This window comes from Eptatretus burgeri, chromosome 7, assembly GCF_056783735.1.
Source record: "Eptatretus burgeri isolate ZD-2024b chromosome 7, Ebu_testis_v1, whole genome shotgun sequence".
Taxonomy (NCBI): Eukaryota; Metazoa; Chordata; class Myxini; order Myxiniformes; family Myxinidae; genus Eptatretus; species Eptatretus burgeri.
Window position 1 is genome coordinate 17,823,335 of NC_140967.1, and position 25,501 is coordinate 17,848,835.

The 25,501-nt window shown below is 42.7% G+C and overlaps 1 protein-coding gene across 1 annotated transcript in view; it reads left to right on the plus strand.

The window, feature by feature from the left end:
• Positions 1-339: 339 nt before the first annotated feature.
• LOC147022756 (ras-related protein ORAB-1) overlaps positions 340-25,501 on the plus strand; it is a 29,346-nt gene continuing 4,184 nt past the window's right edge. Inside the window, exons 1-4 of the mRNA XM_085887539.1 lie at positions 340-521; positions 7,890-7,962; positions 16,088-16,183; positions 23,036-23,131. Of these exons, the coding sequence (XP_085743665.1) occupies positions 499-521; positions 7,890-7,962; positions 16,088-16,183; positions 23,036-23,131 (288 nt within the window). The 5' untranslated portion in view covers positions 340-498. The remainder of the gene's footprint in view (positions 522-7,889; positions 7,963-16,087; positions 16,184-23,035; positions 23,132-25,501) is intronic.

The following is a 25,501-nucleotide window of genomic DNA, read 5'->3' on the forward strand; positions in this document are numbered from 1 at the left end:
ATCGCCCCCGACCCCTCAACCACAGTCCCTATTCTGCCCACTCCTCATTTTTTCCGGGAACATTTCTTTATCACGTACACGATACATGAAAAGTACGTGCAGGGAAGGGGGGACTCAAAATGTCCTCGTATTTACAAACATAAAAATGAATGTTTAATATCTTTTCTTTCCCTTCACCTGCTTCCTGTTTCTGATTTGCACGTTTTCCACGCAGACCACGCCTCTTTCTCTAACCACGCCTCTTTCTCTAACCACGCCTCTTTCTCTAACCACGCCTCTTTCTCTAACCACGCCTCTTTCTCTAACCACGCCCTTTATGCAAAACGTTTAGTCCATGGGCGTGGCGAGCCACGTGATGCGTCAGGCGGTGCCACGTGGAGGTGACGTGTGCACGGCGGACGCCATTTACTGCCGACGCCATCTTGTCTCAGATCAGCTGTCGCTCGAAGAGGAAGGTCGAGTTCGGCCGGAGCAGCAGCTGGAGGAGTCCCACGTAACATGTCAGCGATGAACCCCGAGTAGTAAGTCTCTGTGGAAGTGGGTGCATTATCGAGTGCGGGTCGGCTTGAGTGTTGGCTTTGTTTTCCTCACTTGTTTGCTGTGACGTGCAGCCGCGCCCGGTTTCCTCCCGACGAGCGCCGGAACCTCCACGATAGCCCTCAACACCCGGAGTGGAAGCATCGAGCCGTTTGTATGAAGCCTGCGGCCTGTTCGTGTCCGCGCTTGTTTATTGGGGACGATGAGCGCGGACTTGGGGCCTATCGGGGACCGTCTGTGCTTATGGACTCCGGCTGGGTCGTGCTCATCCATTTTGGAATACCGCGAGGATTTATTTACCGAGCTTTGAAGATTCCTTGTTTGATGTTTCTGGTTGTTGGGGGGGGTCATGTTTCACATTGCCCCCCCCCCATACCTGGTCACGTGGTGTAATTTAAACCGATGTGTTGTGCTCGGCTCTGCTGGTAAAACTTCCTCTCTCGGACACATTTGGGGGAATGTTGTGGGTTTTTGGGTGTTGTTGGTGGTAATGGTTGTTTAAACGTGCCCCCCCCCCATACCTGGTCACGTGGTGTAATTTAAACCGATGTGTTGTGCTCGGCTCTGCTGGTAAAACTTCCTCTCTCGGACACATTTGGGGGAATGTTGTGGGTTTTTGGGTGTTGTTGGTGGTAATGGTTGTTTAAACGTGCCCCCCCCCCATACCTGGTCACGTGGTGTAATTTAAACTGATGTGTTCTTTGGAAGGAATGTGTTGTGCTCGGCTCTGCTGGTAAAACTTCCTCTCGAACACATTTGGGGGAATGTTGTGGGTTTTCGGGTATGGTGGTTGTTTAAACGTGCCCCCCCCCCAATACCGTGTCACGTGGTGCAATATAAACCGATGTGTTGTGCATGGCTCTGCTGGTAAAGACTTCCTCTCTCTAACACATTTGAGGGAATGTTGTGGGTTTTCGGGTGTGGTGGTAATGGTGGTTGTTTAAACGTGCCCCCCCCCCCCAAATCATGTTAACCAACCGAGTTGTGCTTTGTCTTTCTCCCAGAAAAGTTTCCAAAAACAATTTTAACCTGACTTCCTGTGTTTCCCCACCCAGGGGCCAGCACGTCCGTTCTCGGGTCCTTGTGACTCGAACGTTTTGTGATTTATTTGGGAACGAAGCCAAGCTTTGTGATTGGTTTGTTCTTCACGTTGTAAAAGTCCACATTGTTGGTTTGAAGCTGTTTTTATATTAAATCGTGTAGGTCGGCTAGTGACTAGTGAGTGGACCATGAGTGACCTTGTGAAATGGAGAGAGTGGGGGGGGGGGCTGTGAACCATTTAGCCCCCATTGTGTATCTCACCTGACTCGGAGTAGGGTTCGGTTACTTGCCGAGCCAATCCAGTAAGGGTCTACGTACGACCTGCAACAAACCAGGTGCTCCTGTCTTTGGTCCATGGAGTCGTGTGCGCAGGTAAATGTGTCCCAAGCTTTGTGTTGACTCGGAAGGAAGAGACCAGTTAGTGGGGGGTTTTTTTGTGTATGGCAGCTTAGCTGCCAGGGTAGCTATCATTTCTTGAAGCACGACTGTGTCGCTGATGCAGTGCCCCTCTAACCAGTACACACACTGGAACTGGTACTCATTTCGCCGACCTCGGAAGGATGACGGGCTGAGTCAACCTCCCCCTGGTGTATAAATTCAGTGGCCGACTGTGCTTGAACTCAGGACCTTATGATCCCGAGCCAACAGCAGGCTTTACACCTTTTACCTGTTCAAGGTGTAGTTCCAAAACGTGACTGCATCACGACTGATGGATAAATCGAAAATTGGATGTTGATTTGACATTTTTTTTTGTTAAAGGGCGACCAAGATGCCAATTCGTGTGAACTCTGCTTCCCCAAATTATTTTCAGATTAAGGCTGTATAATTAATGAATCGTTCTTGGCTGCCGGTTTCGTCCAGGTCGTGTTTGGTGTTGTGGTCTTGACTGTGTTTATCTCGAATGTAAAAGCCCGTGATCCAAGCAGAGTGAGAGTTGGTAGTGCTGCCTGTTTCCAGGTAGAAAGATAAAAGGGATCTTTTTTTTTTTGTTTATTTATTCTATTTTATTTATTATTTTACTTCCTTTTTTTTTTTCCATCGTATTTGCAAAATGCAAGTTAACGTGGGAATGAGATCACGTTTTGCTTGCACTCACTCGATACAACTTGTGAAATTTGAAAACTGGGTTTTCCTCCTCTCGGTGTCCACTGATTTTAGGATGTGCTGGCTTGTGGTGGACGGCACTTGCCGGTTGGGATACCGACGGAGCTCTACTCCTCGCGTTGAACACCTTGGTTATCGTGTGAACCGAAATGGGAGACGGCTTGGGTTGTCTGAATCAGGTCAAACGTACAATTTGAAAACGATTTCTCGTTTTTCACACCATTCCTGCTCGCTCAGCCATTTGTGATTGGACATTGTTGCTTGATGATTTCATGATTGCTTGCTTCAAGCGGTTTCAGTCGTTCAAACCCCCTGGGTCTCTCGGCCGTGATCTCTGTCGGACAAACCACATTTCAAAGTTGGCTGCCGACTGAGCATCATCTGCCTTCTAAAGTATTTGGCACTCCTGAACTCTTATCCACCAACTAGGCCTTCATCCACAGCTTGATGGAATACTGTCCTGTCTGGACTCTGGCTCCCCTGCCTCCCATCTTGCTCGGCTTGACGCTGGAAAACAAGGTCTTCAAGCTCATTGGAGTCTTCCACGATGAAGCTGAGTCCATGGGCCCATCACTTTGCCATCAATAGACAGCATGGTGGTCTTTGTCTTCTACCACCACCTTTCTGGTCTTGCACCATCTGCTCTTTCCATGCTTTGCCCCTCACCCCCAGGTTGCTTCAGGGCAAGTGGTCCGTGCTCTCCTCCACTCACTTGTTCCTTTTTTTTTTTTTTTTTTTGGTCCTTCCCCTCACTTGTGGAATTTACTTCCGCATTCTCTTCAATCTCATCTTTCCTTGCAGGTCTTTGAAATGACTGTTCACCACCAAGTCACAACACCCTCCCCCAACCACAACACCCTCCCCTCGTGTTCCCAATCCAAAACCATGATCTTTTATACCCCTGTTAATCTTCCACCTCCTTCCAAATTACCAGTTTTTTGCTTCTGTATCCATCTCGAGCCACTGCATGCGTCTTCCTCTACCCCTCATTCTTACCTGCATCCCTTGTTTGTCTCTTACCCTATTTTGTCCCTCGACTCTGCCATTGGTATTTACCCCCTCTCCACTGTTTTTTTGTTGTTGTTGTTGTTGTTGTGTTCCAGCTCTTCCACCAGCCTTCACTCTGCACTGCATATTCAAAAAAAAAATAATAATAAAAGTAACCATCTTCAGTGAATGCTGCCATCCCTCTCAATGTTAACCACCTCGGTAATGTTGCTGTGTTGTTGCTCATTGTGATTGTGTTTGTAATTTTTCTCCTGCTATCAGAGGGTGACGAGGTTTGTGGGGTTTTCTTATTTTTATTTTTTGTTTTTGTTCCCCCCCCTCCCCCCTCAATCTCTTTCCAATACGCGTACAGGGGATCAATTTGTATGGAAAAAAAAAAAAAAAAAAAAACCTTGCTTGTGGTCTCCATTATATACTTTAATCTAAAAATGGTAATTGCAGAGAATTGTAAAATGTGCAAGGCATTGTAAAGGTGTGCAGTCGAGTGGGATAGAAGGCATGAGTGGTGAGTTCAAAGATTGCACAAGTTGATATTATATAGTTGTACTTCCCACCTGAGATCAAGGTTTTGCAGCTGAAGCTTTTATTTATCGGTGTTAAAAAAATTTTTCCTACTGTGTGCACACTACTCGGTTCATACGCAGCACAAGGCTACATGGTGACATCATGGGCTGAGGGTGTGGCTGTTCTGCCGATGCAATGCCCTCTGCTGGTTAAGGCAGGAATTTGGAATTTGTTCAGGGTGCTGGCGATAGCTCACCCACTCTTCTCGAAGTACAACGTGGGATATTTAACGTCCACTAACTGATGCCTGGTGTTGGCTTGATGGTTTGGGTGGTGGGCTTGCGATCCTAGGGTCCTGAGTTCAAATCGGGCTCAGCTGTTGAATTAATACCAGGTGGGGTTAACTCGGCCTGTCATCCTTTCGAGGTCGGCAAAATGAGTGCCAGCATGCTGGTATACTGTGTCGGAGTGGCGACCCGTCCAGGATTGTGCCCAATAGCAAAGGACACTGCTTGGGCAGCAACAATGCTCTGCACAGAGTATGGTCCCAATGGATGGATGGACCAGCTAATGCCGGCCGATGTCGCACCAGTTTATCGGCCATCAGACGTGGCACATTCGTTGATGAATCGCCCTACCTGTCGAACACCAGGATGAAAGTTTATCGCTCGGTTGAGATTCAAACCAAGGCGAGAGAGGTGAGTTTGTGTTCCTCGAGGCCATCCTTTCAGCCCTGTGTGTGTGCAATGACAATTAAACATTTTAGAAATCTTTTACTAACGTCGGGGCAGGTGAGTCTGTTATGGTTTGCATAAAGCTGCTGTGGAAGTCTCCGTGGTTTTTACGACTCGACTTCGTTGTTTCGGGTTGCCGTAACCTTCAGCACGGTCCCAAATTGGAAGTGAAAGGCCACGTCGTGAATTAAATATCTTTCTTCTCATGCCTTCCCCATCACAGTATACATATTATGTAGATGGTGTCGAGTTTTGATTTGTGTGTTGGCCTTTTGATTCATTTAGCAGTTGCATCATGTGCTCATCCTGTTTGACATGATCTGGATGCAGTTCATGATGCAATAATTTACGTAGGTGGTCTCGCGAGCCGGAGATAACTGTTTGAAAAGGTAGTTTGTTTTCCTGTGTTGTAATTGCTGCTTTAATTTTGGTTAAAATGTAGTGCCGACTTTCCTCCATCCCAATGTCATGTGCTTATTGCAGGTGTGCAACTTGGTTTGTGTGTTGTTTGCCAATTTGGATTTGGTCAAGATGTCCCATTTTCTCAACATCCCGTGGATGACCAAATAAGTTTTCAGAGGAAATCCTGCAGAAGATTCAAATAGAGTACAGTGTTGGATGTGTCGATACTAAAAACGTCTCCGGAGGGAGGCCACAATCCATAGATCTCGACAACAATAACTGACAGAATCCATTCAATCGCTGTGATGAATGTTTGAGAGTAATAATAGAATCCAAATGTTCCTGCTGTGTCGAGGCTGACATCTGGATCATGCGTTCCAACCTCAATCGAATCGAGGACGTCAACCATGTCCATCTGAAACTTTCCATCGTGATCATGCATACCAAAGAATGTCATGAAATAAATATCGGTTTATTCAATTTTATGGGTACTTTTATTACTTTATTTATTTTGGTCACCATTCACCTGTGATTTGGCATCTGTTTAGATCATGTAGAATGGAAACCACACCACACTCTGGAGTTGGAGGTGCAGCTCCATCTTGTATTGGCACCTACGAGGGAGGATTGCAAGGAAATTGTGTGCAGGAGCAGGCCATTCGGCCCATCATGCCTGCGCCACACCGAGACCAGATTTAATCGATCCATCAATACCCCTTCCCTTCCTGTGCAGCCTTTTGGCTGGTACTCATTTCACCGACCTCAGAAGGATGACAGGCTGAGTCCGATCCCCCTGGTGTTAATTCGGTGGCCAATGGGGCTTGAACTCGGGACCCTAGGATCCCAAGCGACCACCCTAACCGCGAAGCCAACACCAGGTTAAAGGAGACTTTTGGTGGCTGCTCATTCTCCGCATGGGTTTTCTTGATTACATCTGCATCAAAAAGTTTTTTTTTTCTTTTTTTTGGCAAAGACCACATGATTTTGACACTTGGTGTTCTCAATTCCCAATTAGAAAGTCTTGGTATTCCAGGCACCATCCTTGTATCCTTTCTCATCTTGGGTTCTGAAGTTTTTTTTTTTTTTTTTTTTTTTGGCAGTTCAACATCTCTCTGCCAGTGGTGTACTTTTTATTTGATACCTTGTCTCAACAGTGTGTCCACTACACCTGGGTGGGTTGTTTGTTTTCCTTAGAGGGGGTGATGTCCATTTTTTCCATTTGCATGCACAATCTAATGGCAAGCTGTCGGCCGACATTGAGACTCAATTGTGCTTGTACGTACTTCTGTGTTTACAGACCTGCCAACCTGGACATTATTATTATTATTATTATTATTTTTTAATGTAAAAGTTTGTTGCTGTATGAGACAATCGTTGATGAATATTTTTTTTTTTGCCGTTACCATCTAATTTTGATATGCTAGTCTGTAGAGACTTGCTAAGTCGTTCAATTGTCATTCAATTGTCAATCTTGTGGAAATGAAGTATCGAGGGGAAAGATTTGTACATTGTCGAGAGTTCCTTGAATATGACCCCAGATCAACACTATTGGCAGATGCGACTGATGGAAGTCTTGCTCCGGTCGAGGTATTCATGATGGAGGTTTGCTGCGTTTGGGTCACAATGTCCATTGAACTAACATTTCCCTCCTCCCCCCCCCCCCGGCATCATTCTGCACAATCATCAAATGTGTGGCCAGGTCTGTTTCTCAGCCAAATTGTTACCGTAAAACCTCACCACCCAAGGTCGATGGCAATCAAAAGTTGTTCAAGCTACAACGTAGATCGAGCCGATTATCGTTCACCTGCTGACGGAATGTGGTTTTTGGCACAAATTCTGGAGTTGAGCTGGAATGTTGACAGCGGAAGCTCAAGGGATCATTGCCATCTAACACCCTTCTATAGATACCAAACTCTCAGCCATCAACATTATGGGATGCCAGAGGAATCCTAATTAACTATGTATGCATGCCTCACGTAACTACGATCACAGTGGATTCCTGTAATTGTCTTGCAAAAACTCACAGGTAAATTTTGAGGATTACCCAAGGTGTAACCCACAGCAACAGGTCTGCATAAATACTGAGTTTGTGTGGACAGCTACCCCTGACTAACTTCAAGCAGCTGGTTAACACCCCCCCCCCTCCTCTTACAGCTTGGTCCCATATCCTGGTGGCCATTTTGACATTTCAGGTATTGAATATTGTTGCTGATTCATCAATGACGAATTTAATTGACCAGATCAGTGTTTAAAGGAGATGTATGAGCAAACTGTACATTTTGGTCAATGACAGTTTCACAAAATATGTTGATTATTGAGTCGGTTCCAGTTGATTGTTGAAGGAGGTTGGGGATGTCAGTTTAGTTGTCTACTCGTTATCTTGAGGTTAAATTGCATCCTTCACCGATTTCAGTGATTGAGGCCTTGGCTAGTCAGTCACCCTGTTGTTGAATGAATCCTCCATGTCCCAGTTTGAACACGTTTTACTGTCAAGGAGGAAATTCCCTTTTTCTCTGACACTGAAAACATGTCTTTCTTTCTTTTTTTTTGTACTTGCAGTGACTACCTTTTCAAGCTCCTCCTGATTGGTGACTCTGGTGTTGGGAAGTCTTGTTTGTTGCTCCGGTTTGCGGTAGGTTTGATCTTCCCTGGTACATTTTCCACTTCGTCTAACATGCTTGACATTGATATTTCATTCTCAACCTTTTACTGTTTGCAACATGTTCTATCTATACATGGCCTTTGTGTTCATTTGTTACCTCCACTGCCGAAGGTGAAGAGGTTGTTTTCACCAACCCCCCAACCCCCCCCCCCCTTTCTGTCTGTTTGTCCTTGTTTGTGTACAGAATGTATCAAAAAGTTGTGGATGGATTTGGATGAAATTTTGTGAACAGGTCGAGTGTGTGTGAATGACAAACTGGTTAGATTTTGATTAATATCCGGATTCGACTACCAGAATTTTTTTTAAAGTGATTCTTCACCATTGAGAGATGGGGCTAAACTAGTATATAACATGATATCTCAGTTGTGGCCAGGTTGAATTGATTCGATTTTGATGAAGATCTGAATCTGGATCTGGTTTCGAGAATTATTTAATTTTTGTAGTGATTCTTCACCATTGAGAGATGGGGCCAGTAATTATATAGTACATACTGTGTTGCATGATATTTCAAAAATGTATTGGGCCCTGTTATGTTCTCGTAGTTGAGGTATGCGCTACACCGAGTGCCCTTCTAGTTCTGTTTATGTAAAGCTTCAGGGTGTTTGTTTTTTATCTTTTGTATAAAATCTTGTCTCCTGGAAGAGCAATGAGTCGGAGGAGAGGCAACAGATTAGGGAATGTGGAGGAGGGAATGTTGAAACTTGCAGTTGAGGTGGCACCTTGTTTTCTTCTTGTTGTTTTTTTTTCCAGATCTTGCATCTCAACATTTGGTGTTTTTTAATTATTATTATTTTTTAATATATATATTTTTCTCCTGAAAATCCTATCTATGAAATTATTGCAATTTACGATCCCAACTACAAATGGTTTGTAGGTTTAAACCCCCCCCCCCCCCCGAAAAAAATATTTTTTTTGCCGTTTTGGGACACATCTTGCTGATAGATTTATTGAGCTGACACTTTTGGGATCCTCGCTTGTTAGTAGTATTCCCATTTTCAAGATGCAGGAATCTCAAAACTGCTTTACGTTCTGGGATTTAGGGTGTCCACCCAGTGGGCCCCGCAAGTGTTTTGAATAACTACAGTGGGGAGAACAAGTATTTGATACACTGCCGATTTTGCAGGTTTTTCCACTTACAAAGTATGTAGAGGTCTAATTTTTATCATAGGTACACTTCAACTGTGAAAGACTGAATCCAAAACAAAAATTCTGAAAATCACATTGTATGATTTTTGAAATAATTAATTTGCATTTTATTGCATGAAATAAGTATTTGATCACCTACCAACCAGTAAGAATTCCAGCTCTCACAGACCTGTTAGTTTTGTCTTTAAGAAGCCCTCGCATTCTCCACTCATTACCTGTATTAACTGCACCTGTTTGAACTCGTTATCTGCATAAAAGACAGCTGTCCACACTTATCAGACTCCAACCTCTCCACAATGGGCAAGACCAGAGAGCTGTCCAACGACATCAGGGACAAAATTGTGGACTTGTACAAGGCTGGGATGGGCTACAGGACAATAGGCAAGCAGCTTTGTGAAAAGGCAACAACTGTTGGTGCAATTATTAGAAAATGGAAGAACTTCAAGATAACAGTCAATCTCCCTCGGTCTGGGGCTCCATGCAAGATCTCACCTCGTGGAGCCTCAATGATCATGAGAATGGTGAGGGATCAGCCCAGAACTACACGGCAGGACCTGGTCAATGACCTGAAGAGAGCTGGGACGACAGTATCAAAGAAAACCACAAGTAACACACTACGCAGTCATGGATTAAAATCCTGCAGCGCACACAACGTCCCTCTGCTCGAGCCAGCGCATGTCCAGGCCCGTCTGAAGTTTGCCAATGACCATCTGGATGATCCAGAGGAGGAATGGGAGAAGGTCATGTGGTCTGATGAGACCAAAATAGAGCTTTTTGGTTTAAACTCCACTCGCCGTGTTTGGAGGAAGAAGAAGGATGAGTACAACCCCAAGAACACCATCCCAACCGTGAAGCATGGAGATGGAAACGTCATTCTTTGGGGATGCGTTTCTGCAAAGGGGACAGGACGACTGCACCGTATTGAGGGGAGGATGGATGGGGCCATGTATCATGAGATCTTGGCCAACAATCTCCTTCCCTCAACAAGAGCATTGAAGATGGGGCGTGGTTGGGTCTTCCAGCATGACAACGACCCGAAACACACAGCCAGAGCAACTAAGGAGTGGCTCCGTAAGAAGCATCTCAAAGTCCTGGAGTGGCCTCGCCAGTCTCCAGACCTGAACCCAATAGAAAATCTTTGGAGGGAGCTGAAAGTCTGTGTTGCCCAGCGACAGCCCTGAAACCTGAAGGATCTGGAGAAGATCTGTATGGAGGAGTGGGCCAAAATCCCTGCTGCAGTCTGTTCAAACCTGGTTAAGAACTATAGGAAACGTCTGATCTCTGTAATTGCAAACAAAGGTTTCTGTACCAAATATTAAGGTCTGTTTTTCTGATTTATCAAATACTTATTTCATGCAATAAAATGCAAATTAATTATTTTAAAATCATACAATGTGATTTTCAGGATTTTGTTTTCAATTCTGTCTTTCACAGTTGAAGTGTACCTCTTAAAATTACAGACCTCTACGTGCTTTGTAAGTGGGAAAACCTGCAAAATTGGCAGTGTATCAAATACTTGTTCTCCCCACTGTATATAGATTTATTACAAGATTGGTTTGAAATAGTGGGTTGGGGGGGGCTTTAATATGCCCCCCCTTTTTTGTTTTTTGGAAACTTACTTGACCATGCATGTCAGCTGTAATTTGCTACAAAACTTCATCCCTTTTTAAGTGATCTCCAATAACATGCTTCTGTATGACAAGTGTTGAGCTTTCATTGCAGAAGCAAATGCTTGTTTTCTTGCCCAATCTGCACAACCTTGACGAGTAGAAGCTGCAGCTGTTTTTGATTGCTTGCCATGATCATCTCGGTCAGCCTGGAATTTTTTGTTTTTGAAATTCCTTAAGATGATAATCAAAGCATTGTCTGCAGCCTGTTTCCAAGTCACTTTGGGACTCCTTTCAATTTTGAGAATGCTGATTGAATTGATTCAAATATATTGATTTGATCCACAATTTTGGAAGAGAATGACCCAAACCACATTTTATTATAATCTATTGTATTGTATTGCAGTCACTTGATTAACCTCCCTTGCCCCCTCCCCACCCCAAATCCATTGCAACACTGTTTGTTTTGATATTCCTGCAACTATTAAAAATTGAAAGGTACACCGTTTTTGAAAGCTTGGGTCAAATTGCTCCATAGTTTGAACTTTCATTTAGTCCATCACAGACCCCAAAAAATTCACTGTTGACCACCAAGCTGTTAGGTTTAGCTCACTTTAGCTCCCCCTCCTTGGTTTAGCTCACTTTCTTGGTATCGATATTCAGGAAAATTTCTGCTACTTTCCATGTCAACAATTGCTCCACAACATCTTCAATGTCATCAGTTTTGGACATTGGACTTCAGGATCTCATCCTGTGTGCTGCATCCCTGAAATTTTGTACATGCAGGCAAAGTAAAGGGCCCAACGCAGGGAAGTGTGAGCCACGGTGTTTCAGGGAACCCTCATTGTAGAAAGTGATCAGTGTGCCTAAATAGTTTACTAAACAAAATTTGAGGAGATATTTAACCTCCGCCATCGAAGATGGACGGAGGCTACTGTTTTCACCCCTGTCTGTTTGTTTGAGAACAGTATTATGGAAAAACTTCTCGACGAAACTTGGTGTGGGGATTAGGTATGGTTCAAGGATCATGCCATTACATTTACATTTTGGACTTTGTCCAAAGTCCAATATGGCCGCTATGGTGGCCATTCTGAAAAAAATATTTGAATTTTTTTTTTTTGCATTTCTACATGTTTTAAGTGATTTTCAACCCTGCCCCCCCCAAAAAAAAAGTTAGAGAAAAAAAAACAATTTTGCAACTTTTTTCAACTTTTTTTTTTTTTTTTTTTTTTTTTTTTTTTGCATTTCAACATGGTATATGTGATTTCCAACAAAAAACATGCCAAAATTATAATTGCGGCTGATTTTGGAACTTCAAGTGGATATACCCACGTAAAATCAATTTCTGTCTCGGGGAATCTAGTTATGGCGAATGAATTGAGTATGTAAAAGGGAAAGTTGCGAACTCCAACTCTGAGCACTGTTGACGTCAAATTGAATGAATAGGATATCAGGTTCACTCGAGTGACCTAGCAGTATTGGCGGCGGAGGTTTTGCACTCGACCGAGTGCTCCCCCTCTAGTCTAAACAAGCGTTTGAAAATCTATAAAAAATGTATGGTCTTCCTGGTCTATGTTGTCAATAAGGGCCTGTTTTTTATTTTCACATTTGTAAATTAATGATATTTCTTGTGGGGCTGACATTATTTCCGTTGTTTATGCTCGTCTTAGTTCCCAGTATGACAAATAGCCCCAATATTATTTGAAAATAGAATTGGATCAGCTCCAAAAGGGTCTATCCATGTGAACTGACGGAAAACGTCGAAATTGACCATTTTCACACTTGAAGGTTCTTATTGGTGCCTATAAATTCCCTTGAGTCCAATCCGATACAAAATAAATATTTTTTTCTAATGATATTGCTTGAAAGTTTCTTCGAGTAATAGTAAACTTTCATGCGAGGTACCATCAGGATTGGGGAACAGATATGACTCGGCTAGCAAATTGGGTTTGGCCAGTGAACCACTATTGGTTAGACGCGGTCGTTCGCACGCCGACAGGCGGGAATTCTACAACACTGGTGTTCAGGAGTGTGGGATTCAAATCCATCCCACCTCCAATCAAATTAACGGGAATCGGAGCAGTGGTGTGTGGAGCGACCCTCATTTCCCATCAAATTGCGAGTGGTAAAAAATTATTATTCCGATAAACAAAATGGCGGTTCAAGGCGAACGGGGGTAGGAGGGTTTGGTAATAGATTTAGGAATGTCAGAATCCATGGCCCAGGATGAGATCCCCGAGCAGGACATTCCCATTGGGAGGCAGGTTGAATTTCCCCCACAACCAAATCCAGAACCCAAAATGGGCGCAGCGGCCACGGTTTTCGACCCACCCCCCCTCGCTTCCTCCGTCAAGATCCCCCCCCCCCCCCCGATCCTTGTCGAAGCGGCTCAGCTGAGTACATTTAACATGGCCCAGTTATTCGCAATGCTGGCAGAAATGAATAACGGAATAAACAACAAAATGGATGAAAATGCACACAAAGCGAGCAACGAAATAAATGAAAATGCGTGCAGGATGGAAAATAAAATGGATGGCATGGGAATATGCAACAACTGCAGGGTGAAATGTGGGGCGATGCCTGCAGGTGGGCATAATGGCGGCGCCACGTGCTGGAGCGAGCGAGCTGAGGGGGAGTGTGGACTGTCGGCCCCGCGATGGAGGACAAAGTAATACGGGGGACGTGTAAGACGAGACTCGTGCAGGTGACAGAGAAAGTGACGGTGACACAGAGTGAAAAATTAAATGGGGTGACGAAGACGTGTATGGCAAGACACGTAGAGACGACGGAAATAATAAAAGGAATAACAGAGACTCGGGAGGTAGAACCGGTAGAGGAGAGACTACACGATAAACACGAAAGTAAAGACGAGCACACACACATGGAGGTAGTGGAGGATGATGAGGGGGAGCTCGGGGAATGTCATGACCCGGTGCAAGCAGCCGGATAGCCTCCTCCAGGAACAAGGGGAGACTCTATGCTCCCTTGAAGCGGATCTCGACCAGGTGGGTTCAGTCGAGCTTTGCGAGGTGGAGGGGGCGAGTGCTGTTGACGGGTGCACACAAAGCTTGGGGGGGTGTGAAGGCCCCGGGAACCCTTGTGGTGACGTAAATCCCCAGCGTGGTCGTCCCAGTTTGTGTGTGTACGAGTGAGCCGAAACGCGTGAGTGTTATGGTGTGTGTAAGCGATTTCCGCGTGTGTGAGTGATATGGTGTGCCTGGCAGCGAGTGTGCTGAAATGCGTGCCTTCCAGCATGTCGTGTGTGGAAGGAACTGTGTGTGCGAGGGAAACGGCGTGTGTGGTTTCGAAGTGTGTGAGAAACACCGAGGATAGAAGGAACTGTGTGAGAGCTCTCGTGTGTGAGGTGGTGGTATGAGAGGGAGATGGTGGTTAGCATGCGGGAGACCGCAACCGCATGTCCTCGTGTAATGGTGAGGTGTGTGAGCGTCGTGGCACGCAGGAGTGTGCGCGTTGAATGGCGACGACGACTGTGACAGATGAGGGACAAAAACCGAGTAGCGTCTATGGTAGACCCCCCCCAATTGGCTTCTGCCCCCCCTCCTCCCCCAATTCAGCCTTGAGCATCTTGTTTTGTCACCTTTTTCCTTTGTTGCTTTGTGGAAAGTTTTTTTTTGTCTGACGTCTAACCTATCCGAATCCGTCCACAACTTTGTGTCCAGACGGGCAAACAAACACCTGGGTGAACACGCAACTCCGTGCACCTTTTGGTGGTGGGGATAATTATTACCTTTCAAACGAATGAAAAGGTAATCTGAAATCTCCTTTATGAAATGTTTAAAATGAGAAGACATTTTGTCAAAGGGATTTAAGTGAGGTACAACTTCTAATAATGTTTCCTGTATAAATGCTTAAGACTTTGCACAATACATGTATTTACACTGGATTGGCCTGAATATCATGAAAACGATTCAACGTGTTTGTCCAAAAGATGAGCACCACCTTCGGGCCTTGAAATGCCGAAACAAAATCTATCTGAAGCAAATTGAGCCTGGTTTTCATCCTCTTTGTTCTTTTTAAATTATAAATTGCTAATTCGGTATCAAATTTGCCTTTGCTTTACCGATGTACTAAATTGCAGTGGTTACACAACACGGGATGAGATGCTGCTGTTCAATATGGTATCCCAAATGCTGACGGGCTTGGTGCAAAACTCATTAGATTGGGTATTTTCAGACTTGTGAATGAAAAGTACACATTTTCCTCAATTTCTGCCAATAACATGAGCTAAACTTTTTTTTGGGGGGGGGGGTGTGGAGGTGTTTTACAATATATGGACAAATTGGGAAGCTCCTTAAATGTCAAAATGAATTGGTGAGTGGAAAGTGATGTGGCTTTTTGAGGGTGAGGTCATGTGCCACCTCCCCCAAATCAAATCATGTCATTGAGGGATGCAACATTTTGTACATGCAAAAGTCCCCCCCCCCCCCAAAAAAAAGTTTCGGAGATGCCCACCTCGGTGAGTTGTCTTGCAAGATGGCGTTTGAGGGAGGGGTAGTGGGACTGTATCAAGTCAGGTGATTTCATGTGTGGAAAAGAGGAAGAACAAATGGGGTTGGTGGTGGTGGTGAACATGAACATAAACCATGGATTTGGAGACATTGAAAAGAAAAGCAGAATTGGAAGAATTCTGCAGTGTTGAAGTGGGGGAGTGGGTGGTTGGAGTCATATACAACACAGGTGACTGATCATGTCCTGAAATGTGTCCCAAACTTTCTCCCCATTTTATTTATTTATTTTGGATATGCCAATGTTCTTTTCTTGTTTCTTCGCAGTAAGTGTTGGATTTGTAGATTTTGGTTGCAGGTTTTATTATTGCTATTAGACATTGCTCGTGACATCAAGCTGGGAATACTTTTACGTACTTTTATTTTCCACACCTGGCAGCTTTCTCCCTGGATTTAAAAAGGGAGCTTTGGGGGGGGGATTGCTTTTTTTGTGGAAATTTAATTTTGTTTCACAAGGAGGGGTGGGTATGGGGAGAAACTTTTGTTAAGAGAGTGATTGAATTCTGAAATGTGAATAGATCAATTTGGAGTTTTGGTATTTACAGCGTATCAACAAACATTGGGCGACTCCAAAGTAAAATTCATTTGAAATCTCCTGAAGTATTACTCCTGGGTTGATGAGTAAAGATTGTTTTCAGTGATCTCCACCACTTCCACTGGGTTAGAGCACCTGGTGCTGCGTCACTTTTGGCCGAATGTTGAACACATTTTGTAACGTTACAATGAAGATGTGGTGTGGCTTGCTCTTGGTTTCTGGTGGAAAGCTGTGTGAAGATGAACCAGGTTGACTCTTGAAATGGTGTTTTGCGCTTTCAGGATGACACTTACACGGAAAGCTACATCAGTACAATTGGTGTGGATTTCAAGATAAGGACAATAGAACTGGATGGAAAGACTATAAAACTTCAAATCGTAAGTGAAAAAGGTTCGGTGAATATTGCTTTGGTCGTTGATGTTTGAGTTGATGCAGGCCATAATGTGATTTTCTTTAAAAAAAAATTATTATTAATTTTAATTGGTCACAGTTGCTGATTTTTCACCCTTGATGGTTGATTTCTCTCTTACTGTCCTCCATTTCCTGATCCGTACCATTTTCAATGGCTGTTTATTGCTGGAGATTTGAAGTAAACTTAAAGCATTGTTGGTTTTATTATTACAAGCAGAAAAGCCCATCATAATAATGGGTGACCCTTCTGTATTTTCATACTATTCAGTCTTAAACTTTGGCTAAAATCAAAATTGGGTACAACATCCCTCATTTATGCCACAAAATTGCTCATCCATTAATTTGGGTGATTTATATGACAGACTGCTGCTGTGGTAGCTCCCAAAATAATTAGATCAAAAAGTTGGGTTACATTTATGAAGCAAAAACTTTCCTCGTGTTTGTGCAAGTATATAATCGTGCTTGTGCAGTTTGGTTAATTACCTCTGCTACCGAAGGTGGTGGAGTTTGTTCTCACCCGTCGGTCTATCTCGTTTGTCTGTGACCAGAATTGCTCAAGTTGTGGATTGATTCGGACAAAATTATTTGATCTGGATCTGGCTACTGGAATTTTAAAAGTGATTATTCACCCTTGAAATGGGGCTAAAAACTATATATATATATGTATGTATATGTATATATATATATATGTATGTATGTGTATATATATATATATATATATATATATAGCACTATGTCTCAAAGTTATGGATAGGTGATGACAAAACTTGGTGGATGAGTTGGGTAGGAAATGAGAACAAGTTGATTTTAGATGTTGGTTCAGGTCTGGATCTAGTTCTGACCGACCAGTGGAATACAAAATGTAAACTGTTCGGCCTTGCAGAGGTATGTGCCATTTTTTTGGGGGGAGCCAGTTGATCTCACGTTCAGCACTAGACGTCCAGTGCATCTATAATTGCACATAGCTCCAAATCCATCAAACGTAACAGCCTGAACCTTTGAATGCATGCTCGGGGAATTCCAAGGAAGTGCATGACTGAAAATTGGGTGTTTGGGTTCATTAAAACACCCCTTTTGAAGAAAATTAATGGCCTTATTTAATTATCTTTTATCAAGGCATCCTTGGTCGGCCTGCTTGCTGTCCCTCACAGGAGTCTTGATTTGCATGCATGTTTTTCATTTGGGCCTGCTCAACAATACCTTGACTGAACAGGCTGCAGTGATTTTACAATATACTTTGTGTTTGTATGTATGTATATATATATATATATATATATATATATATATATATATATATATATATATATATATATATATATATATATATATATTTTCTGCTTTTGTAAAGGGCTGTAGTTTTCAAATTAGGAGCTTGGAGCAATTTCATGCATTACGATGTCATTTTCCATGATCTACTGTCTCATAATTTCAGTTTTGAATCTGATCATGGTTTTGAGTTCCATAATCTGATCATGTGGCCTAAACTGTTGATCTGGAGTGAAATGGGAAAATGTTAAATGAGCATTTCTGTGGGTGTCCCATTACCAATCAACTTGCCAAGCTGGCCGTTCCTCACCAACTGTTTCATTTGAGTGCTTAAGCCACTTTGTGAGCACTCCACAAACTGCTTTGTTCGTTTGCGAGCCATGGTGATGCACTAAAAGTATTTGCACTGTCACACTGAATACATTGATAGGCTTGAACAAAGCTCAGGCCCCACCTGCCAGTGTTTCACCCTGTTTGGGTGTCATGTGGTTCCTCAGGCAGTGTGCCATTTTTTTTTTTGTGAGTCTGGTGGTGTGCTTGCCCACTGAAGATATTGTGCCATTTTATTTTACTCTGTGTTCCCCTTTTTTGTGTGATCTGCTTTCATTATGCGTGCTCTGACTGACAGACAGATGCATATAAAAAAATCGATAGTGCTTTTTCTTTACTCCTTTCATCGGAGTGTTGTTGCTTGAGTGTTTAAGCCACTTGATCGCTCGAGGCTTCAATCTTGACAAGCTTCCATGGTGAAACTGCGGCTTGGTTCTCCATGGGGGCATCCCTGGAGTTGGGAAGGCAATTTTCAGAGGATTCCAATAGGTTTATAAAAAATAAAGTTAAATGTTTTCAGTGGTTACAAAGCAATGAATCCCCACACCACGACAGGATACCGACGCTTGCTGCAAGCTGTCTTGCCTGGGTTTGAATCCCAACCCAGCTATAAACTGTCATCCTGGTGTTTCACAATTTCTTTCCTGCACCCCTACCCACTCCCCCACCCCTCTTAATATCCCTGTCAGCCAAGTGATGCGTTGTATTTGCTAGTATTTCATTTTTGGCTTGGAAAAAATAATTGATCTTTCCAAAAAATATTTTCTGATTTCATTCTACATTTTGACATCATTTAGTCCATGGCTTCTCATCTTCAAATATGGAATTTAATTTGAATGTCAGCTTTTAATAAGCCGATACAATGCATTATTCAATCTTGCCAGGAGCCAATCAAATTGCACCGAGCTTCACACAGCCAATCAGCGTTTTAAGCCTGCTTGCAACAAATTAATGAGCACAGATTTTGATGTGGTCAATACATTTTAGTCGGGCATCAGATATGAAGCTTGTGGCCAAGTTTCATCAAAACCGTGTTTGGTTCACGTGATGTCTAGTGTTTACTTGCTTGCTGGCTGACTAACTTACCCACAGACACTGCCCGATCATGCAAACTCACCAGACTAAAGTCCAGGTGAGTTCAAAAGGATATGTGTTTCTTCCTTGCTTGACCTTTAAAAGGATAGAGCATGGACAAACACCACTGGGAAGGTATTTGCAAACCACCAAGTTTACTTTTGCCAACAAACTGCTCCAGCAGAACCAACATTTAAAGATTATGGTGCAAATGAAAGACTCCGTTCCTTAAAGAGGGTGAGGCCATTCTGATTTTGGCAGGCTGGTTTTAAAATACACCAAATAATAACTCTTGATAGAAATCCTCTTAAATGTGGCTCTTGTAAGGATGTGTAATTATCGTTCATAATTTGTTGGAAATGGTTCTGGACTGGCTGGAAAAAAAAAAAAATAGTCTCCAATTTTGCATAACTTTTCGACTGGTCGTGCTTTTTCCAAACTATTTTAACATTTCTTGTTTTTGCATACTTGGTGTTAAATAAATGTTTGTTTTTTATTTTATTTATAATGTAAAAGATGTGCCATCTTTTGAAAAACAGATTCTTACACCTTTTCCTTTGTCATGACAGCAACCAGGCTGCAAGTCTTCACTGAAAATGTCATTTTCACAGTGTATGAGTGATTTGTATATTTAATGAATTTGTTGATCGAGAAAGCACAGCCTCCCAACGAGTTTAAACCAAGTAATGCGTGAGCAATTTTTGCAACGTTCCACACGGGGAAGGGGAGGCTTCGCACCGGGTAGGCTTCATCGATATCGATTATTCCAGTGTTCTGTATATAAAGGAATATCGATATTATTATTATTATTATTATTATTATTATTATTCCTGCTTATGGTGGGGTAGCTATCATTTCTTGGAAACGTGCCTACCGCTGATGCAGTGCCCCTCTACCTGTACACACTGGTATTCATTTCGCCGACCTTGGAAGGATGACAGGCTGAGTCAATCCCCTGGTGTATGAATTCAGCGGCTAACGGGGCTTGAACTCGGGACCCTCAGATCCCAAGCCGCCACCCTTACCACGAAGCCAACACCAGGCTATCGATATTGTTCAATAAAATTTTCTGCAGATTCCAAAAATACGCAATGGTCCATTTCATATGTTGTACACGTCATTGACACACGGTAATTTTTCAAAGTATTGCCACACTGGGCTTTTAAAAATTATTTTATTTTATTTCATCCCCCCCCCCCCCATTATGCTTATTTAATTTCTGACTTCAACTCCATCCAAAAATGATTTTGTTTTAAAGGCATCAGTGTTTGTAATAGTCACAGGTTGGAATTCATCACTGATTGCGAGAGCGGTCAGTGTTGCAATTGCAGATCACCGACTTAGCGCAGGATTTCGAAAGCAAACCCGATTCATCTCTAATAAGTCGGTGTGTGTATGTTCCAGAACCATAAAACTTTGCATGCATACCATTACCCCCCAAAATATGTATTTGCTTTCTTTTCTGAAACCCCACACACAATTTCGATGAAACTTGACCATGACCTTTATCACCAGTGATGTACCAACGGTTGTTCATGGCATTATAAAATAAAATAAATCCATCGGTATTTACTTTCTTCTCCATTATATATTTAGTGGGTCATCCATGCTAACCAGTGGTTGCCTGGTTATCTTATCCAGCTGCTACCAGGTGAGCACCCAAGAGTATTGCCCCTAATTTAACATATCTGTGAGGTTTTGTCATCATTCCTGTAGGTCCAACTGTCTGGTACAACTTTGGCATTCTTCAGCTTCCAGGATCTTCTCACTTCATTCTTGAGGTCTTTGTGTTTGGTCAATTTCTTGATTTCTGCATTTAGTCCAAAATCACTGCTATTAACACCTCAATCAGAAAAGCCACTTTCTCTTTTTAAATTTTTTTTTTTAATTTCTTTTCTTGTACCCAAGTATGATATCTGGTCACAATGCTTTGTTTTCAATGTTCATCCTCGATGGGATTATTGGGTCGTACGTGAGCGGTCGGTACTTCTATGTTTTCAGTGATTACTTTTGGTTCATGTTTCCACAAATTTTCTGAAACGGACATGAAAGTTGTTGAAGTGTCACCGGATTACTTTATAAACTGTTGTGTTGTGTGTACAGCTGTTTTGACATCAGTTCGTTGTGTGTGGTTTGTTTGTTTTTTTTGTTCAATAAGCATAACATATATTTTCTAACCCGACCTCCACCCCTCACCTTTCTTTCCTCTTTTTTTTTATTTTTCTCTTTTTCCCTCACATCCACTCCCTCCAGCAGTATAACATTTGTTGAGGCATAACTTTCCCCACCTCCTCCCCCCCTTTTCTTGCTCCTCTCCCTTCCTACCTTTCCCTGCCTCCTCTCGCTCCCCTTCCTCCCTCCCTCTTATCTCCCCCCCCCAACACCCCCATCCATCAGCGAAGTGACAGGTTGTATTTGCTAGTATAAAATGATAACCAATTGGCAATTACTTTTTAACCAGCCACGAGGGCAAAGAAAAACATTGCTTGTGTGTGTGCTCAGATGCTGAGGTTTAAAAGTTTTAAAACTTACTGTACTTGCCTCCTGTTACGTCTTGATGTCCGACGTTTCACTGTTCCTGTTCTATGCTGACACTGAGTGCATCAAAGCTTTTTTACTTACGAAATCGAAAGATTTCGTCAGTATATTGATGCCTTCCGTTTGTTTGTGTTTGTTTGTAGGCACGATAACTCGAACGGAAGAAGCTATCAATGTCAAATTACACCACGTGATTCAGGAGGGTGATGGCTAGTGCTGATTAGATTTTGGTCAAAATCGGTCAAAGGTCAAGGTCACAGTGAGGTCAAACATAATCCCGTAAATTCATGTGGAGAAATGGAGTATTTATGCTTCGCTCGAGGTTACGAGTTCGTTTTAATTTTGTCTTCGTTTTTGCGATCGCTTAGGACGCTTAAAACTCGGTTGTCAAAATGCTGGTAAAATCGGATGTTTTGGAGACGTTTTAAGATTGTATAAAAAAAATATTTGACTCGACGCGTCACGGGTCGTCCCATGATGCAGTGTGCTCGAGCAGACGCGTCGTTGAGTTACGTTAAGGTGTAATATAATTGCGTGGAGAAATGGAGATTTTTGCTTCGGTCGACGTTACGATTTTTGATGGTTTGGTACAGAATCATCGTAGAAACTTCTGGTTTGTGTCGCTACCTTCTCGAGAGACAGCTTTTATTAGACAAGGTCAGAGGTCAAGTTGACGATTTCGGAAGTACCAGTCTATGACTGCTTGTTTTTGTTGTTGATCATGTACAGTAATTTGAGATTGTAAACGCCTTTCTTCGATTTGTTGGTGATGTACCGGGTTGTGTTTTTATTCCCCGCCGCGTGGCGGAAGGGGGATATTGTTGTCACCCAGGGCGTCCATCCGTCCGGGCGTCAACATTTAAAGCTGTGAATGCGATAACTCAAACTGTTCGCCATATAGATTTGAAATTTGGGTCACATGTACCACCTGAAAAGGAAGAACCCTATTGATTTTGGGTGTGGCCGGATCCAAGATGGCCGACTGAGACGGCAATCTTGAAAAAATATTTTTTTGTAATAAATGGAAAACCGCTTATCTGATATCAATTATTTTTGGTTACTACGTTCCTCACCCCTGGGGAACTTTTTTGAGATGATGTCCAAATGGTGTCTTGTTTCCAATTCACCTCCCTCATTATCTGGAATATGTATGACCTTTTTCATTCAATGGCAGGGGATTCCCCATCTCTGGTATATTTGTTTTTGTTTTTCCTCCCTCTCTCAGTATATCAGTTAGGAAACGTATCACTGGCCCCAGGTGATGTTTCATCTGTGACTTCTGGACGTGCTCAGCCATATTTTTCTGCCAACCAGCTGTTGTCATTTAATTCGAGTTTTGAACTTGTTTGCTCCTTGTAGTTCGTCCTGTTCAATGTAAACCATGGTTCGGGTGATAGTGGAATGTATAGCTTACCGTCATGTGGCCAAATATGCAGATGTGATGATGCATTTTAAAGAGCTGATGCTGACAAATGTGCTCTAAAGTGCCGGTTGTTTGAGAATCCTTTGGTTTGGGAAAATTTGTTTGTCAATTGAATTGGGTTTCAATGAACCCAAGATGAATTTTTCGTTTTTATTTTAATTCTGCTACAATGTCTGTCTTTGCGCAGTGGGACACAGCAGGGCAAGAACGGTTTCGCACGATTACCTCCAGCTACTACCGCGGTGCTCATGGCATTATCGTCGTCTATGATGTGACAGATCAGGTAAGAGCAGTTGATTGGTTCTTCCACCGTTGGAGGCATCTGGTCGTGTTTTCACTCCAGCCAGGCTCCGTTTGTACCTTTATTGTACCTGTTGGTTCTTTATCATTGCAGGGACTGTTTTTACCCCTCAGCTCGAATTGGGCTGAAAGCGGGGTATTGTCGTCACAGGCGTTGTCCGTCTGTCAACTTTTGGTTTCTGTCAATTTCGAGCAGAACGCCTTGTCCGATTAAATCCATTTTTGCAGGGTGTGTTGGGGTTGAGTAGAGGAAGGGTCCTTTCGAAAATGGGCACGCTGCGATTTTCAGTGTGGCCGCCACGGCAGGTCATATGATGATGATGGCATAGGTCTAGGTCTATGATGACCTATGACAATTATGATGTCATAGGTCACGTGGTGTGGCAGCCATATTGGAAAACCCAAAAAACCTTTGTTCTCCATCTCCAAAACCACACCAAGGAAAAATTTAAACTTAGCACAGAGCAAGTAGTACTCATGTGGAATGAGTGATGTATGTGTTTTTATGACACCATGGGCTCCTCGTTTTGATGCCATGATTGCAGATTTAGAATGCCACATCTGATCAGTATGAACATTTTTAAGTGTCACCTCAGGATAAAATGATCCACAGAAAAAAATTCCATTAGATATCGGTCACATGATTCGGCAGCGATACTGTTTCTAAAAAAAAAAAAAAAAATTTAACTTTCAAAATCTGAAGTGGCAGAACAAATTGAGGTGAAACTTTACACACGTGACCTTCTCCATGAGGAATAAAAGGTTCACACATCGTGGGTCACTTTTTTGGGGTTTTTTTAATACATTGTCGAGGCTTGTATGATTGGTCGTCATCTTGGGTTTACCCTTAAACCTATAAAAAAATACACTACGATACTCAAAAGAAGTCCTGGTGAGGGTCTGCATTCTTTGATGGCTCTTTTTCTTGTTCTTTTGTTTGGTTTCTCAAGATGTGCATGTGTTGGGGTTTCCTGCCCCTCCCCCCCAAACAACCATGTTTTGTGATTTAAGCCCTCCAATTCAATGTGAGCATGGGCTTGAAGTGTAGCTGATTATGGGTGTGACCCATTGCAAACGCATATTTTGAGAACTAGTAAAATTTTCTCCAGAAAGAGAAACTCCAAAATGCACATTGTTCAACACTTGTCATGGAGGCCAGGGCAGAGGAAGTTTTGCATCATGTGACGATGAACTGTAATAAAGTTCGCACCATTTTTGGAAGTTGAAGGCCTTTTCATGGAGAAGTAAATTTGTAAACTAGCCCTCATATATTGGGTGATGTTTTGCTTTCTGATGTGCTGCGTATAGATTTCTCTCCAGAAGTAGCCTGCCGCCTCCGCTGTAATTTGACGATCAAATGACTCTTGTCTCTAATCTTGTTGGCCCATTTTAAAACCTTGATGTTTTTTTTTTTTTTTTTTTTTTTTCCTTGTGATTTATACAATATAGCTTTCACTGCATTCCCTACTTTCATGATAAGGTGATGATTTTATTATTGTTTTTTTTTTTTTTTAGATCTCATGGAGGATCTCTAAGTCTTGCTCACGTTGTTGTTGTTCATCTTCTTGTGGACTTTTTTGTTTCACATCCTACAGTTTTCATCGAAACTTCCTGAAACTTGGCATATACATGTAAAAATACCCGGCGCAGACAGTAACCATCTCAGATTTTGAAAATTCCTCCGAGAAAAAAAGTTATGTCGTCAAAATATCTCCGCTAATGGAAATCGCCAAAAAAATTATCTCAAACTAGGCAAGCTTTTTGAATTCTGTTTGCGGAAATTGAACAGGGCATTAGCAGAGAAGAATTACAGCACATATGATGCATCACTATGACGTTTTATCAATCTTTATGACATTCGTATTTTTTTTTTGTTTGACAACCCAGAGTTTTCATCGGATCTTCGTGAAACTTGCCAGGTATATGCAGAAAGCCCACGCGCAGGCAGTAACCATCTCCGATTTTGGAAATTCTTCCGAGAGAAAAAGCTGACATCATATCGCCGCTAATACAAATCGCCTCTACCATTATCTCCGAAACTCGGCAAGCTGTTTGAATTTTGTTTGCGGGAATCAAGCCGGGCATTAGCACAGATAATTTAGCGTAAACCTGATACATCACAATGTCTTCGTTTTTATGACATCATTAAGAGGACTCGGGTCTTGGCTCATTTGAGCTTGTTCTTTTGACTGGCCAGTCTGAGCCTTTAATGCAGGGATTCCCAACCTTGTTTTGTTTATTGGGGTTCCATTTCACATGTTTGTGGTCCCACTGAGTAGCACTGTACCAAAATTCACCTAAAATAGTGTTTATTTGCGATACAGATACGACAATGGGGAGTTAAACAATACTT